The 19,126-nt window shown below is 39.8% G+C and overlaps 1 protein-coding gene across 2 annotated transcripts in view; it reads right to left on the bottom strand.

Moving 5' to 3' along the window:
* The window catches only part of LOC117668610 (uncharacterized), an 80,426-nt gene that overhangs the window by 15,569 nt on the left and 45,731 nt on the right, over positions 1-19,126 (bottom strand). Inside the window, exons 2-3 of one of the 2 annotated variants that reach the window (XM_087881748.1) lie at positions 14,423-14,578; positions 9,091-10,820 (exon numbers count right to left, since the gene is read on the bottom strand). In XM_087881748.1, the coding sequence (XP_087737874.1) occupies positions 9,091-10,625 (1,535 nt within the window). In that variant the 5' untranslated portion in view covers positions 10,626-10,820; positions 14,423-14,578. The remainder of the gene's footprint in view (positions 1-9,090; positions 10,821-14,422; positions 14,579-19,126) is intronic. The other variant, XM_087881749.1, reaches the window with a different exon arrangement.

Below are 19,126 nucleotides of genomic sequence, written 5' to 3' on the forward strand. Positions count from 1 at the left end.
AAACCTGTTAAGGTATCAAATCTGTCCTAGATTTTGTTTTTTGCTGTAGTGGTCCACCCGTCCTTTATTTATATAATCTTCTGCAGTCATTTCTCTACCAGCCAGATTTTCCTCTGGAAGCACATTTCTGTCTAACTGGCCCAACACTAGAAAGTACTTTATCTCTTGTGCATTCTTCCTCCATCTGCCTCTATCACCGTGGTCCAGGAAATGCTTTTAAATGTTCTTGATTTCATGCATTATCAGCCCTGACCAATATGATCAGTAGCAAGAATTCATCAGAACTCTGGTCCAAAGCTGTACAGACTGGGTATTTCTATAACTGAGAATGTCAATGATTTTCTATCCCACTTTCTTTGTAATTATAAAATAAGTGGCTATTTTGACCATTTTTGTGTAACAAAAGCCATGTTGCTTGAATCCAAAAAACCTTTTGCCTGAACTTTCTTTTTCAACCATCTTCCTGATTACCCTAATATATTTTTCCTCATTCCTTTGTATATGTGGTAGTCCATATAGGTACACTGTCTGATAGAAATAATAAAGCTCTGCTTCTCTGCCCATTTATTGAGATTCATTCCAGCTTCCATCCTTCTCTTTTTGACAAAAATACTTTTTACTGCAGCATTTAATGGCTAGTCTAGTGAAGAGAAGGACCGGGGGGACCTTATAGCAGTTTGAAGGGCTGTCACAGAGTAGAGGAGGACAACCTATTTTCCAAAGCACCTGAAGGAACAATGGATGGAAACTGATCAAGGGGAGATTTAAGCTAGAAATAAGGGATTTTTTTTTCTGAGAACAATCGATCAATGGAACAGCTTGCCTTCAGAAGTTGTGAATGCTTCAACACTGGAGCTTTTCAAGAAGAGACAGGACAGCCACTTGTCAAAAATGTACAAGGTCTCCTGCTTGAGCAGAGAGTTGACTAGATGACCTACAACGTCCCTTCCAACTCTGTTATTCTAAGTCTAAGAATGCTTAAAAAGAATCTGAATCTAACTGAAATGAGAAAGAAAAAAGAAAAATGTGCAAAAGGAAAAGGAAAAAAAAGGCGGAAAAATCAAATAAATAAATACATAAATAAATAATTTTATTTCTATACCGCCCTTCTCCCAAAGGACTCAGGGCGGTGTATAGCCTATTAAAAGCCCAAAGACAGACATCAGTTAAAAATAATTAAAATTATTAAATAATTTCGGCTCAGATTTAAAACCCCAAAATTTAAAACACCCAATTTAAAAATCATTACATTGATAGCCTGGCCTGGCGGAACAGCAGGGTCTTGAGGGCACAGCGAAATACACGGAGGTCGGAGATCTTATGCATTTTCAGGGGCAGTTCATTCCACAGGGCAGGGGCTCCCACAGAGAAGGGCCTCCCCCTGGGTGTCGCCAGCCAACATAACTTGGCTGATAGCACCCTGAGGAGGCCCTCTCTGTGGGAGCGAACTGGCCGGTGGGAGGCTGTTGGTGGCAGAAGTCGGTCTTGAAGGTACCCGGGTCCTATGCCATGGAGCGCTTTAAAGGTGGTAACCAACACCTTGAATCGCACCCGGAAGACCAATGGGAGCCAATGCAGCTCGCGCAGGAGGGGTGTCACGTGGGCACAACGGGTTGCACCCATAACCACCCGCGCGGCCGCATTCTGGACCAGCTGGAGCCTCCAAGTGCTCTTCAAGGGGAGCCCCATGTAGAGAGCATTACAATAGTCCAGCCGGGAGGTGACAAGGGCGAGAGTGACCGTGCGCAAGGCGTCCCGGTCCAGAAAGGGCTGCAACTGGCGAATCAGGCGAAAGCCCCCCTGGCCGTGGCCGTCATATGCTCTTCTAAAGACAGCCGTGCGTCCAGGAGGACACCCAGATTGCGAGCCCTCTCTGTGGGGGGCAGAGATTCACACCCAATAGTCAGTGATGGCACCAGCTGACTATATCGGGATGCCGGAAGCACAGCCACTCGGTCTTGGAAGGGTTGAATCTGAGCCTATTTCTCCCCATCCAGACCCGCACGGCCTCCAGGCAGCGAGACATCACATCAAGGGCATCGTTGGGGTGGTCTGGGGTAGAGATGTACAGCTGAGTGTCATCAGCGTACTGATGGACTCTCACCCCAAAACCACGGATGATCTCACCCAGCAGCTTCACATAAATGTTGAACAGAAGGGGCGAGAGGACCGATCCTTGCAGCACTCCCCATGCGAGTCGCCTCGAGGTCGACCTCTGCCCCCCTGCCAACACAAACTATGAAGGGTCAGAGAGGAAGGAGGAAAACCACCACAGGACGGTGCCCCCTATTCCTAACCTCCTCAACCGTTGCAGCATGATACCATGGTCGATGGTATCAAAAGCCGCTGAGAGATCTAATAGGACCAGGACAGAGGAGCAACCCCTGTCCCGAGCCCTCCAGAGGTCATCCACCAATGCGACCAATGTCGTTTCTGTGCTGTACCCCTGTCTGAAGCCCGACTGGTATGGGTCCAGATAGATAGCTTCATCCAGGTGCTGGGGAAGCTGTCGTGCCACCACACTCTCAACAACCTTCGCCACAAAACAAAGGTTGGAGACCGGACGGTAGTTAGCTAATTCAGCCGGGTCCAGGAAAGGCTTCTTGAGGAGGGGCCTCACCACCGCCTCTTTCAAGGCGGCAGGAAAGGCACCCTCACTCAAAGAAGCATTATAATCCCTGGAGCCAGCCTCGTGTAACCTCCAGGGAGGCCAGTACCAACCAGGAGGGACACGGGTCCAATAAACACGTGGCGGCACTAATCTTACCCAGCACCCTGTCCACATCCTCGGGAGCCACAGGATCAAACTCCTCCCAGATAATATTCTCAAGACCTACCCTCATCTCCTCCCCTGGACTCATCCAGTCGGAGTCCAAGCCTTCCCGAATCCGAGCGACTTTATCATGCAGGAATTGCACAAAATCCTCAACTCGACCCTGCAAGGGATCTTCCTGCACTCCCCCCCAAAGAAGGGAGTGGGTCACCCTAAACAGAGCGGCTGGGCGGTTCTCTGCAGATGCGATAAGAGTGGAAAAATGGTTAGATTTCGCCACTTTTATCGCCAGTAAGTAGGTCTTGATATAAGACCTCACCAGTGTCCAGTCAGAATCGGATTGACTAGTCCTCCAGATGCTCCAACAACAATAGAACCAACAATGTTTAAAGAAGTGACTCCTGATCTTGCAAAAAGTGCAGGCAAATGTAATATTCCCCCCATAAGATTACATACATAATTCTCTTCTTCCCATACTTCCCCCACTCACCATTCTTTTCCAAGTTTTGCCTGCAGAATTTACATTGCTTAGCTTAGCCTTCCCCAATTGGCTATGCTCCAGATTTGATAGCTATAACTCCCTCCAAGTATTTGTGCAACTCAGAACACTTTCATCCAGTATGCAAAAGAAGATGAACAGCAACGGATTCAAAAACTATTGAGAATGATTTAGCCTATACAGTAGATATAATTCAATTTTAAAATACAAACAAATAATCCCCTCAATCATGCTCTTTACTATTTATTAATAATAAATAGTAAATCATGCTCTTTGCTATTCAACATTTCATGAGAGAGTCTATCAATTGAATTCTGTGAGAAATTTATGATGATAAATGTGATGCGTGATTCAGAACAAATACATTAAGTATTTACCACTGACTAAGCAAAAGAAGATTATTGGGAACCCCATTAAAATATTTTTTTCCCCCCAAAGAGATAAGAATATTTTGGCAGTGATTTGCTCTCCAAGCTTGTTTCAATTTAGTTTCTGAACATTTTGTTACCAGAATAGGTAACATCAGCAGCAGGGTCTTCTTATGACTTATTCTTCTTAGCTTATAAATGTCTTGTGTGTCAAGTGTGGTGAGTTGGTCGTGTGATTGGTTGTTCATTTGGAGCTATATTTAAATTCTGAGCAGCTGATATAATACCAATTGCAATTTTGAATCTTAATATACTTAAAAATGCCAAAATAAATCATGATTGTTTTCATACAATCACTAAACCAAAATATAATTTGTTTTATTTGGGAAAGTACAATATATGAATGCAGCCACTTTGGCTTATATACCATGAAGATGGTTTAGGATTATGTATGGAATTGACCATAATGGCTAGTTTAGCAAACCATAGTTTAAAATGCAAGGTGAGGAAAGTAACCAGTAAGACACTGCACACAAGTACCTGGTATTGCTGGCACATTTCAAACCATTTTTCTGCCTCATGTTACTAACGTAAACCCTAGACTTCCTTCTTTTTTAAAATATTAATCTTATTGAAAGTTTTAAAAACGAGGGTAAAATTTAGTACAAACTAAAATAAAGTAAGGAACGAAGAGGGGGAAAAGAAAGCTGCCAGGGTCACTTTGGACAGTGAGATGGGCAACATATATAATGAATGAATGAATGAATGAATGAATGAATGAATGAATGAATGAGAAATAAAAGAAAAAATGAAAATGCATAAAGTAAAAAGGAAAGAAAAATATATTGAAGCACAAAGATGGAAAGATATGGCTATATTTACAACAGAGGAATGGTTGGTGAAGATAGAACTTGCTGAGATGGCCATATTGACCTATCTGATTAAAGAAAATAGTTTATTGATGACTGGAAACCCTTTATCGACCTTTTGCATAAAACAAGAAATTATGATCTATGATTTTAAGGATTAGATAGTAAAGAAGAGAGTCACAATGTAACTTTAGAGAAAGGCAAACCTACAATCATATTTATGGTTACTGTAAAGAAGCTACATCTTTGTATCTTTTTTCTTTCTTTTCTATTTTTCTAAGATTTCCAGTTTTCCAATTGTTTCTTCCTTATCAAAAGACCAAGAGCGAAGCCTGAGAATGTTTTAACTCCCAAATCTAGCAACAATCTAGCTGCTTAAGTATTACCTCCTCCAGTTCTATAGCCTTGAGTTGTGAGTTGCTGGAATAACCACACTAAATTCTGAAAAAATCCTGACTTGGTTTTATAATTTCAACAGAAAAACTGCATTTTGCTTTACGCACTATTTTGTCCCAAATATGCACATTTGCTAATTCAGTTCTAATGTCCATGCACCATCTATTATTAAATCACTGCCCCAAATTTTCTAAAGGGAGCCTCTAAGAGTATTTTATATAGCTGACAGTAATCTAGATGTCACTCTGAATGCCCCATGTGTACCACAGAAATTGATTTCACTTAGTGTAACCTTACCTAATGCATATTCAAGTAGAATAAGCAAGCGATCAGACTGAGCAAGGGACACCGGATGGTTTTCAGAATAAGACCGGATTTTCTGACTTCCGGGTTGGCTCCGCAGCGCCATTGACGGTCTTTTTAGACCGCCGCCCCCGCGATCCCGTTGAGCCGTTCTGACAGCGTTAATCAGCTGTCAAACGGCTTGAAAATCTCCCCTTCGGGAAAAGAAGGGGAGGAGAGCAGGTGGGTGAGGGTAGAGCTCCCCGAAAACCCCTGGATTAATTCCAGGGGTTAGGAGGGCGAGAGCTCCCCGTTCAGCCCACTGAAGCTCCGGATCCGGGGGGACTCTGTTTTTTTTTACAGAGCTAGGCGTTGCGTCCAATTTCTGCTGTCAAACAGAAGATTAAATGATTTCAAAAAAGCAGGCGGAACAGAAGCAGGAGGACAAGCTTTTTGCAAGTATAACACTTAACTCCGGGGATACAATGTTTCTAATTGGTTTTTCTGAGCTGGAAGTAAAGATGGCGTTTCTTTGTTGCGATTTTAAAAGTGAAAGTTAGAAAGGAAAGTCTTCGCTAATAGACTCGTGCTCAGAGACTGGCTTTAAGTTGTTGGAATAGATTTTGAAGAGCGGTTTGGGAAAAGATTATTTCGTTTGGTGATTTATAAAGAAATTGCTGAAAGCTGCTCAAAAGGGTGGCTTTGACTTTATGATTTTATGGTTGTGGGAAGAAAGAAAATCTTTTTTAAAAATAAAATGGCTTCTAAGAAAGAAGATCCTGAAAGTGCTGGAAGCTATTTGGAGGTGTCAGAAATGGAACAGTTGTCTGATTTACAGAGCTATAAGGATTTTGATGCAGAATTAACAGAATTTATAAAAGAAGCCATGAATAATCATACTGCAGCTATAAGTAATCAAATAGCAATTCTTAAAGGGATAACAACAGAAATGACTGAGGAGACAAAAATAAGTACGGAGCATGATGACAACTCAGGAGATATTCTGATTGCAGCAGAGAAGGTGGAAGAATCTTCTCAAGAATTTTCGAGCTTATTCTCTGCTCTTTTTGAAAAAATTGATAGAATCTTTCAAAATTACGACTTGGTTTGGAAAAAAGTAGTAAATGATCAGACTTTCGAAGTTTTAGAAGATGAAGGAGATTTGCCAGTGGCATTTACACAACTGAACTTTTCTTCACCAACTCTTGACAAACTTTGGTCCTACAGACGAAGGAATGAACTGATTTATATAAGCAAGAAGAGGCGATTTAGGGGCTCTAAATCAGAGGAAATTTTCTTAAAAAGGGGACAATCTTCGCAGTTACATCAACCTCAAATTAAAATGAAAAACCTCCTCAAAATAGAAGTAGGAGGGATGCAGAAAGACTGGAAAAAATATAAAAAGAAAGCAAGAATGGAAGATTAACCTTTTCTTTTGGCTTTGCAGTTGTTCTACTCATGGTTAAAAATGATTATGTTTTAGGTGTTATAACTACTGAGGGGGGAAAAGCATAAAGTTAAATATTGATTTTTAAATATGATGCATTAATGGTTGAATGTAAGATTAATCCTTTTTGGTTTTCTAGTTTATGTATTCATGGTTAATTATGTTGATGATTATCTTTTAAAATTCTAAAAGTTGGAGGGAGGAATAATGAAGGGGGAAAATTTAGGAACTTACTCATGGTTAAAAATGATTATGTTTTAGGTGTTATAACTACTGAGGGGGAAAAAGTATAAAGTTAAATATTGATTTTTAAATATGATGCATTAATGGTTGAATGTAAGATTAATCCTTTTTGATTTTCTAGTTTATGTATTAATGGTTAATTATGTTGATGATTATCTTTTAAAATTCTAAAAGTTGGAGGGAGGAATAATGAAGGGGGAAAATTTAGGAACCTTAAAAAATGTAGAAATTTAACTACTGAATATCTAAGGTTTATTTTTTGTTATGAGATTTTAAAATATCTGAACTTTGAGAAAAGTAGGAGGGGGAAAATGTTTTTGCAAATGAATTGAATACTTTACTGATATATTAAGAGAATTTTTAAGGTTTGAATGTTTAATATTTGTTAATGGCTTTAAAACTCTTAGAGTTATTGGATTATACGCTACTTTGAGTCTATAAAAAGGGAGGTTGATGAAATTGTAAAAGGGGAGTTAAGGGGTATTGGGAGTTATTAAATCTTACAGTTAGCTAGTTTATTTTAGTGAATGTTTGGTGAAACCTATGCCCTGTTTTCTGTTCTGGGAAGTCGGGGGTGGGGGGTGGTGAGGAGGGGTTGAAGATTGAGTTTACCAAGGATTGATTTTCTTTTTCTTTTTCTTGATGATAGTTTGAATGATTGTTTATATTGTATACTTGTTTGATCAGAAAATAAAAACTTTTTTATTTAAAAAAAAAAAAGTAAAATAAAAAAAAAGACCGGATTTTCTCTAGGGCTCTCCTGGAACCCCCAGCGTCTCTCCTTCCAATCAATTTGGGAGGTTTCAGGAAAGTTTTTAAACTTTGCTTTGTCATGTTATCCAGACCCACTAAAATGCAGTTAATTGTAACACTGGTTAGGACTGTAATAAGCCCATATTTATAGTGACTTATTTTTGCCAGCCATAGCTAGGATTGACTACATTCCAGGGTTTAAATGGCAAGTGATATGTTAACTGTCATGTTGACAGACAGGAAGAGGACAGGGAGAAGCTAGGCTGTTTCCAGTGTTCAGTCTTAGTGTGGCATCACATTAGCAGTCTCTGCAGGGGGATAAAAAAGACAGAATGAAGTCCATCCCCTTTGCTATGTGCACTCACACAGTACACATACAAATAGCAGGGCTTTGACTGCAGGGTCATGTTCCCCTTGGCATTTTTATCCCTCCACCCCTACTCCATGGAGACCCCCACCTTATGTGCAATGTAGGTCATGAGCATTAATAGGACAGAGTCACGTAATAAATTCCAGTTACTTTAACGTAAGTAAATAAACAAACAAACAAACCACATAGAGGAAAAGATCTAATCCCACCTTTACTATTTCCCCTCAGTTCCCCTGAGGGAAATCCTTCCTGCATCAAATAAAGATTGGGGTTCAACAGGTTGTGCTAACCTGTTATGTATATTAATCAAGAATGCTAAGCCAAAAGCTGAGGTTTATACATCACGCCAAACTACAGCCAAGCCTCTTTGTGGTTTGGCATGAAGTGTGAACTAAGCTGTAGTAATATGTACAAAATTCTCATCGATGCACAGCTTGAAGCTGCTTCTTTGAAACAAAAACATTGTTTGTTCTATAGTATAAATGTATGACACCAACCCTACTTCTTGGATTGAAGTTATATGATTATCTGAGAAGAAACTTTCCAAAAGCCTAGAAGGACTAGGCTAGAAGGACACAGAGAGGGACTCCTCAGGGTGCCGTCAGTCAAACAATGTCGACTGGCGACCCCCAGGGGGAGAGCCTTCTCTGTGGGGGCACCTGCCCTCTGGAATGAACTGCCCCCGGAGATTCGTATGATCCCTGACCTACGTACCTTTCGCTGTGCCCTTAAGACTCTACTGTTTCAACAGGCTGGGCTGCCTTAAGAATGGATTTTAATGGGTGTTTTAGTTTTTAATATAGGGCCAAATCATTTAATATGTTTTAAACTGTTTTTTAAATTTTATAGATACACACGTTTTAGTATGGCTGTGTACCGCTCTAAGTCCCTCAGGAGAAGGGCGGTATAAAAATGTAAATAATAAATAAATAATAAAATAATAAGGATGTTACCCAGGACATCAATTTTCACACTAGTCGAAACCTATCTACTTCACCTCGAATATAAAAAGCATACAAATATAAAAAGTATTAGAAATGACTATGTTCCGTCGGAATTAACATTCCTCAGGATCTCTAACAACGATTACCTCTTTTTAATGAGGTCCAGAGCAGTACCTATAAATTCATCCTTCATTTTCTGAAGCTTAGCTCCGTAACTGGAAATATCAGTTGCTTCTAATAGCAGCGGGCAGCAAGATGACGGAGTTTCAGGCACCAGAGATTGTCCAGCACAATGGAGGGTTTCCCTGACATTTCTTGCATCCAATCCTTGCTTCTCTCCTTCCGCAAAATCTTTCTTGCCTTCCTTCCTAAATGCCGCAGCAGGTTGCAGAGGTGATCTTGGAACTGGGCTAGAACAGATGGGAACTGGCACAGTTTCTGATGCTGGGATTTCAGAAATCTTATCCCTGGCCATAGGGATATTTATTAGGCAGAAACTTCTGTCCCATGTGGATGAATTTTCTTCACAGCCAATAAACCTGGAAGCATTCTGGCTGTTTTCATGAAACACCTCGTCGTCGTCATCTATGGCTGAAACCACTCCTTTAACATTATCCTGATTTTGACTTCTTTTTTCCTCCAACTTTTGGGTTCCTTCCATCTTATCCTTCACAATTTCACTATTGCCATTGAGAAAAAGGGCTTCCTTGCTTCTCATCCTCTTGAACTCTTCAAAAGTTGGAATGTAGAGCCTCTCTTTGCAATCAGCTTTTTTGCTCTCTCCTGGAGTCCTTTTGCAGTCTCCTCTCTCTCCCTCTCCATTTAATGATCCCATAGTTTGGGATTTGATCACTTTCTGACTATCACGGACACAATGAAGGGTCAAGTTGGGGGAACTCTTCTGCCTCCTGACCTGCAACCTTCTCTGGGCTTCTTGCTTGATATCTTCTGGGCTGGTTAGCCTGCTATGGAAGCAAGGCCGTTGCCTCTCCAATGCCATCCATGGGGCATGAGCAAGAGCGGCATGCTGCACAAATATGGTGCAACAGTTAGAGGAGCAACCGTTCTTATATTGCTGGCAGGCCCGGCATTGAGAACATTCCCTTGCAACTGAATCATTCAAAGGAGGCTGAGCTCTGAGGGGCTTGCAAATCTCAGGAGCTTTACTACTGTGAATTCTAAGTTTTTCTTTCAGGATTTTTTTGGCATCCCCACTTATGGAGGAAAGAAACCATGGAGGCACTTTGGCACAGGAGGAAATGGCTATATCTTGTGTTGAAGGGATCCCTTGTTCTGATGGAAGGGAAAAGTGTCGGTAACGTTCAGGTGAACTGGGAGTTAGGGAATCTTCCATGGAATACCCGGAAGAGTGAGCTGCGCCTTTGCAATGAAAGACAAGTTTATTGTCTACATTTCCACAGTGAGGATGGCAGTGTGGATCAGCTACTGCGGTCCAGTGTAGATTCTCCATGCTCTGATACAGATGTGTTCCTGCATGGTTGCCTCCTTTATTTACGGGATTAAAGTCTCCAGTGAAAATACGAGTGTCCATGTTCTTTAAGGGATGCGTGTTGCTAATTGAGAACTCCTTGAAGCCATGTTGCACATACAGCTGATTATTCTGGCAGCTCAAAATTACCCGAGAGTGTTCCTGCCTCTCATCAACGCTGATGTATGTCATAGCAAATTGACATGGGTGACTGGACGGGCGGATGATTTTAGAAGGGAGAGGGCAAAAGGATGAATGGGCTGTCAGACCTTTCAGTTGACAGAGGTCCTGGCCACAGACAGCAGAAGGCTGCTATCTGGGTACCCACGTTAAAGAGCAGGTATCTGTCCAGAGCCATGGTGGCAAGTCTTCAAGCAGAAGAGAAACCTGATCAAACAAAGGAGAAAAAAAAGGACGTTACAGGAAAAGGTTGATATTCAGGGACAAACCATGCAGTCATTAAATATGCAACCAATTATCACAGTGTCAGACATAATCCAAAAGTCAAAGAATGGAACCAACTCACAAGAATTCAGAAATTCCTGATAAATCATTCTTTATTAGAAGCATTAGAAACCCTAACAAAAGAATTCCAGAGAATTCCAGGGACAGTTGATCTGTAACAGCAAGAACAATATTCAAATTCTTTTGCACTATTCTTTTTGCTTATTCTTTATAATGGAAGTGTTTAGTCTGCCTTTTATTGGAAACTGGGTCCAGTTGCCACACGTCTCTTATTTTGGAAATGATCAGGTCTGCTATCATGTTGCTTTTCACTGACTGGTCAAGAATTCTTGTACAAAGAACATTTCCAATTTATATTTTGCAATTGTACTTTTAATACTAATCTAAAGTCTTATTAGACAGTGGAACAAATGATCCCGGAAACATCAGGGCAGTTTAAGAGAAAAGCACTTTATATTGGCAGCTATACAAATTGTCATCTGCTCTAGCACAATATATTATTTGTAGGTACAGAGTAGTGCCAGTATGATGGTTATTGATAATTATAGATATTCTTTATTACTTTGAATATTGTTCATCACTAAATGATCAAATTATTTAACATTAAAACAACATAAGAATAACACCCAAATGGAATATTAAAACAACATGACTGAATGGTCTAGACTAGAGGTAGTCCTCAACTTCCAGCCACACTTGAGCAAATGTACTGGGAAACCCATGTTTCATACGTCTTCAAAAGAAGGGAGGTTTTTCAGTGAAGGTAGCACCATTAGAAGCCCCTTCTTTTGGGAATGTTTGCCTTGGTATCATTTCTTTTCATTTCCCTCATTTAAGGGAATGGTTGCTATTTATTCCTATAATAAAAAAATATCAAACCACTAGTCCTTGAAACAGTATGCTGTTTGAATCAAATTTGCCTTCTCATCACTATTAATGGATAGCATAACCATAACAGAAGATTCTAAGAAGAGAGCAATGATCTTTTGGAAGGAAATCTGGAATGGCAAGGGAAGAAAATAGTAGACTTCTGAGGCTTCCCTTCTATGCAAAGCTAGAAAATTCTACCAAAGGGAGATAGTAGAAAAATCAGAAGGCAGGGAAGTACATCCATTTCTCCTGTCCTCCTCTCGAGAGAAATCAAATTTGGAAAGACAGGCCTGTCAGTGCTCCTTCCTCAACAATGGAGGAAAAGTTATAGAGGGGGGAGATGGCTACAGGTGAGGAATAGAATGGAACTGACCCTCAAAGCCACTTCTTTCCAACCCATTTGATAAGCTGCAGCTCAATGGGGCACTATCTCTATGCCCAGAGTTACTCCACTGGTGACTGCTAACACACATTTAAAAAAAGGACTATTCTATTTTCTGGCACTTATAGCAATACTTGAATGTGTAATCTCAGTAGTATAAATCCATTCATATTAGATCAGTAGTAGTGAACTTCTAGCATTTCAGCTAGGTCAACTGGCTAAGTGCGTGTTCGTATGTGTGTGTGCATAAAATTTTTATTAAGTTTTGATTACAATGGTAAAATCTAATGCAAGATAAACTTAAAGAAATACAGAAGAACAGAAAGAAGTAAAAACAGCAATAAAAAAGAAAGTGAGAAGAAACAAAAAAAAAAGAATATAATAAAATACATGAATGACTTCCAACCTTCATCACAAGTATAAACAAATTTAGCGACTCTTCATTCCCTCTAAGATTGCAAACATTCATCCCATATCCCATCACTTACCTATCAACAAATCCATAAAACATAGCATGGCCAATTGTAATTCAAGAACATCTTGAGAGACTAAAGTTCCCTACTACTACCATGTTTTCCCGAAAATAAGACCCTGTCTTATATTTTTTTGAACCCTGAAATAAACGCTTGGCCTTATTTTCGGGGAGGTCTTATTTTGGGGCGCGTGGAGAAATCCAAAGGAAATGGCAGGGACCGGCTGCGCATGCGTTTAAATATTTTCATGGAGGGCTTATTTTCGGGGGGGGGGCTTATTTTAGCACATGCGCACAAAAACCCGATTGGGCTTATTATCAGGGAATGTCTTATTTTCAGGGAAACAGGGAACCTTAGACTGTGGTGCAAACATCTTGGCACATTTAAGTGTCCTATTGTACAATATAATTAAAAATATATAGATCCCAAACCTTTAATGTAAACTTATTGCATTCAAGCACAATGTTATAACTAGTAGAATCACTATATTACACTAGGTTTGATTAATGTGTACATACTGGTATTATTTACAAGGGTATATATTCCTCTGCATAAAAGCATTCTTAGGTAAACTAAGAATCATTGCCACTTGAGACTGACTGGAGTCACTCTTCAGAGTTAACCGGAAAAGCACTCCTGACCATATCAAATGTGTGTAAATAATGTGCTCGTGCTTTTTCAAGATGTTTCTGTAATCAGTCTATCACCTCATCTAATCATCATCCCATCTGGAATAGTTTATTTTTCCAACACTTGATTTTATTCATACTTTAATTATTTCTCTTGTTCTATTTGGGGAAGATCACAGGTAGTGGCGAAGAAGGATTTCTTATGCGATCAAAGGTTACAACATGTTCTGCCGTGAAGGAGTGAATAAAGAACAGCGTGAGAGCAGATTTAGCAAGGAATCGTGATGATTCAGCTCAGAACAGCAACATTCCCAGAAATGAGGCAAAAGGAAGGAAAAGGAAAAGCAAGTGTTCTCGGAAAACATTTTCAGCGTAATTTTAGGTAGGTTCACATGGAAGATCATGTTCAACAAGGTTTAGTCTAAAAAACCATCTGCTGAATTATAGCCAACAGAACAACTCCATAGATTCTTGTCCAACAATCTGAACCATAGTTTCCCACTTCCTAAGTATAATTTTAAGGATATGCATTTACACTCACCTATATTCTAGGTTCATATCAGGTTCATGATAATAAATAAAACATAGTTTTGAGAAATAGGAGTAGTAGCACTAGCATTGTCACATGTATTTGACAGTAGATACTGTCCACAGTTACATGCAACACTAAAAGAAAGAAATTTACTTTTCTGAAATCAACATAACATCATCTAGACCAGTGTTTCCCAAACTTGGCTATTTTAAGATGCATGGACTTCAATTCCCAGAATTCCCCAACCAGTATGCCTGGTTGAGGAATTCTGGGAGTTGAAGTCCATACATCTTCAAAGGGTCAAGTTTTGGAAACACTGATCTAGACAATCTGTATATTCCCCTTACCCCGACAACATACATCAGCACCCTCAAAATGTATACATTTTAAGAGCAGTGATACTGTTCTCCTTGGCTAATTTTCAAACAATAATCGAGTTCATGTGCAACAATAAACCTGGAATCCTGGAATAATCAACAATAATAATATGAATGATCGAAGAGTGAATTATACATAATCCTTCTTTAGTGGCCACCTCGGACAACAACCATTCATATTACCACAGTGATGATGAAAAATCAACTTTGCAACCAGTACTCATATTTCTTACCTTCACAGCAGGGGTGGGTTCTATTTACCTTTACTACTGGTTTGCGACGGGAGTGCGCATGCGCTACTGCGCATGCACAGATCATCCATTATGACGTGTGGGTGGGTGGAGCGTCCCGCTGCTTTTACTATCGGTTCGCAAGAACTGGACAGAACCGGGAGGAACCCACCACTGCTTCACAAGTCTAAAAGAAAATTTAAGTAGGATCATAAGCACAGTCGGGATTTCACTTAGTGACCACTTAGTTTAATGACTGAGTTAGTGGTACCAATTGTAGTCACTAAATAAGGACTATATGAAATGTAGCCTATCTATCTATCTATCTATCTATCTATCTATCTATCTATCTATCTATCTATCTATCTATCTATCTATCTATCTATCTTTATATCTATCTTTATATCCCGTATTTATTATTGTTTACAATACCTCAATGTGGTGAATATACATGTATTCAACACACCTTTCTCCTCCTATTTTCTCCTCAACGACAACCTGTGAGTTGTCTTGGGCTGAGAGAGAGTGACTGGCCGAAGGTCACCCAATTTGGAAAGGCTGCTGATTGCTTGCTATTACTGTGAAAGGCTGTTCTAACTAAATGTTGGTAACTTGCAGGCCAAATTATGCTTTCTAGTTTGTTAAGACTGACCTTTCCAACACAATGGACCACAATGATTCACATCCAAGAATGAAGCTAGATACTATTGTTATCTGTACATCTTATCTGGCAATGCTATTTGAGGATACTAAATCAAGCAGGTTCTTCAATTCAGTACAAGCCATGACCTGTCAACAATCCCTCACATACCTCGTACAATTTAAAACTCTATGTGGCAGGACAAATGGACACAAATCTGGCACCAGCAAGTACCCTGTTCAAACTCCCCTGGACATCTGCCCTGGGACAAGGAATTACAAAGGGTGATTACATTCCTAAACAGCTAAGCTCAAATTCATTAGACAAGAGGGCACCATTTCCCATGGATTAAACATAGATCAAGATTTATCAAATGACACATGTTCACTCTATTCAGGGCTGGAATGTCTGTGTTACACCTAACTGCTACCTACCCCCTCATCTTTTTCTTTACCATTTCTGCCTCCCACAACAATATAAATTATCCCTTTCTCAGAATATTAAGATAGAACTTGTTCTTTTATTGTTGTTTGAAGATGTCACAAAAACTCTGGGCTGTTTCTGCTGGGATAATCTGGCATAGCTATTGTCTTGGAAGCAACAATTTTTGGTATTGCATGTATTTGTTGTCAATAAGTTTTGACATCTGTTTGTTATTAATAAATCTTTGTGTCTCTGAAAATTTTTGCCATTTTATTTTCCACCCCACAACTTTGCCTATTCAAATTAGTTATCTCACAAAATTGCATTCCATAGATCCAATTAAATCAACCATAGGTCACAAATGCTTCTGGGATACTAAAGTCTTCAGGTGAACTAAGGGGAAATGTGCTGCATTTTTTTGTACTCAAATTCAGATGTAGCCAATTTTCATTGACAACAAAACCAAATATCTCCTTGTTTGAAAGTGCATTTTCAAACTAATAGAGCTATTACATGATCAAAGAGCATCTCACACTGCTGTTCACCGGAATCAATTCATAATTTAGCTGTAATCCATCAAGTGCTAAAGACTCACATAGGGAGCAATAGCAATAGCACTTAGACTTATATACTACTTCACAGTGTTTTACAGGCCTCTCTCTAAGTGGTTTACAGAGTCAGCATATTGTCCCCAACAACTTGGGTCCACATTTTACCTATCTCAGAAGGATGGAAGGCTGAGTCAATCTTGAGCCTGGTGAGATCTGGCAGCCAATGCATCTCGTGCAGCAGAGTATTAAACAAAAATATATATTCTGTTGTATTTTATACCATTAAAAAAAAAAACTGTTGAAAACTGTTTTTCAGGGCAAGTGATATAAGAAACATTTAAAATTAAGCTGTCCAAAAGAATCGATTAATGGAACAAGTCGGCTTTTTTCGAAGCCGTAATTTTAGCCCATCCAACTTTATTTACTGAGAGATCTGTTTCAAGGGATTACAAACTGCCCAACAAAAAAAATTAAACCCATCAGTAAGATGAAATCAGAAAGAAAGATCTGGATATTTCAGTATACCTTGGGAAAGATCATGCCAAGCAAGGGAGCAGCCAATTTTAATTCAGATCTCATCTGTCATGGACTTAAGCAATAAAGGCATCGCAAAAGACTAGTTGCCTCTTTTTAAAAGCAAGATAAGCTGTTCGTTCTAACTTTGCAGGGCAGGTAGAAATTAGCGGTTGTGATATTTGATCCCGGATATTTTATTTTTTTTTAATTTGATTTATATGCCGCACTTCTCCGGAGACTCAGGGTGGCTTACAATGCGTTAAGCAATAGCCTTCATTCTTTTGTATATTTTATACAAAGTCAGCTTATTGCCCCCACAAACTGGGTCCTCATTTCACCTACCTTAGAAAGGATGGAAGGCTGAGTCAACCTTGAGCCTTGGAGAGATTCGAACCAGCAGAAATTGCAGGCAGCTGTGTTAATGACAGGGTGTACCAAACCACTGTACTATCAAGGCTCATATGTAATTCATAAGATTCTTGGAGGAAAAGCAGCCCATCAAGCTTTGCAGAAAACTCAGGAGTGCCTAGCTAGTTCTTTTCCATTTCATTTCACACCTTGGCCTGGTCGTTCCCCCCCCTCCCCACCACCTTCTGCTATTTTTCACTGAGCCTTTGCTAAAGTGGTGCAGACCCAAGGGAGTCATGGGGGAAAGGCTGTATACTACAGCACATTGCCTCCTTCCCCATCTACTTCCTGGAATAATAGTTCCCAATTAGCGGAGAACAAAGCACCTTGTGACTTATGACATAATGCCAATTATGACTCTAGGGAGAAGAATCTATGAAGCAGAGGCCACGGGGAATGGGTTTGCTTCAGCACAGAATGAGAGCAGACAGATAAATTGAGCACGGTTTCCCATCTCCCTAATACCCACAATTGAGGCTCTTCAAATCTCAGCGGTAAATTGGCAGTGGGTTGGCATCACTTTAGAACATCCAGCAGGGAGTCCCAGTTTTCTGATTCTCTCCCTAGAAATGTATCCAGCACATTTTAATATAGCTGCGAGAGAGACTTACATGGTACACGGAATAAACTGTATCTCTACACATATAATAGCAGTTCAATTTTTACTATAATATGGTAGGATACACACAGAAGTGGATAATATCAATCATTCAGCAGTATTTGCAGATTCCAGTTCTATAACTTATTACAAAGTACAATGCTATGGAAATTACACACCACAGGGTTATTTTCTTTATGGCTGGCAAAAAAAAAAAAAAAAGTACTGGTGATCCAATCCAGATAGTTTGTACCATAAACTGGTTTCATTGATGAGCTAACACAGTTATAAATGCACTTAAGAGTTCAGTTATAAATGGAATGTTGAAACTTTTACAATATGATTTTTGAATTAAATATAAAGTAGAAATAGGTTAACATGGGAAATAGATCTCTTCGTTTACAAGATGTAGCACAGATAAATAATTTTATGATTTTGAAAACTGGATGCCAGAAGCAACTAAAATTTTAAATAGAGGAAAGATGGGTAGGCCTGTATTATAAAAGAGACTGCTGATGCATGGACTCAGAAACAAGTAGCCACATGTTGTGGCCCGTACGCGGCCTGTGTAGCTAGTAGCTGATTCATACAGTGAGGAGACTGATGTGGTGCTACACCAGCAGCCTGTGCAGCTGGCACTCGAGTTAGACAATGAGGAGGCTGGAGAAGATGTGGTGCCAGAGGCAGGGATTCAGCCAGGGCCTTCAGAACCTCCAGAAGCTCCCTTAAGTGAAGAGGACGAAGAGGAGGAGCCTCTCCTAGATGCACGCATGCGCAGAGCTGCCAAAAGGCAGGAGTGGCTCCTCAGGAAGAGGTCTCCTCGAGTAAGGCTTGGGGCTAATTGGCCATTCCCTTAGCCTATTTAAGGAGGAAGGCCGACTGAAGCAATTTGCAGGGAACAACTTAGTTCACATACCTTCTTGTCTTGTCTTGCTTATCTTATCAGCTTCCTGCAAATTGCTTCTGGGCATTCTGCCAACCATAGTAAGCTTTCAGTTATTATTCTTTGAATTCTTGGCGGCTGTTAATGCAGTTAATTAACAGCCGTTGTTGTAAGATACTGGTTTATTTAGTAAACTAAGGTTTGTACAGACTTTGTGTGTGCTGCGTTCTTTGGGTCCGTAGCTGGGGCAGAACACCACAATATCAACAATGCCAGTAATGATGTCTGCTTCTATAAATAGGCAACATCCAAAAGATGTCATTGAAGAAATGTCACATGTAGAACAAAGTTTGACTAACAAGATAATGAAGGAATTGAAGGTGGATTTACAACTGTCAGACCAAGATAAAGCTATAGAAAAAAGATGTTTCACTGAATCTACAAAAGAAATTGGCTGAGGTTTTAAAATTTAAAATGACAAACCAAGAGGGTAACCTGAATATTTTTTTCCTACTGGATTTACAAAAGAGTCTGTTAAAGTCTTGAAGAACTGTATGTGATGGGGAAAAGAAGTGAAGAAAACTCAAATCCTACAACATTTCATTAAAGATTAAGATTGTTAAAAGTAAAAGGAAGGAATATAAAATCAATTTATTTGATTGAGGGTAAAAACAAGATATGTTGCTACTTCTGGTTACCCTTTATGGATGTTCTAC

This window comes from Pantherophis guttatus, chromosome 1, assembly GCF_059756535.1.
Source record: "Pantherophis guttatus breed Tessera chromosome 1, ASM5975653v1, whole genome shotgun sequence".
In the NCBI taxonomy this organism is placed as follows: Eukaryota; Metazoa; Chordata; class Lepidosauria; order Squamata; family Colubridae; genus Pantherophis; species Pantherophis guttatus.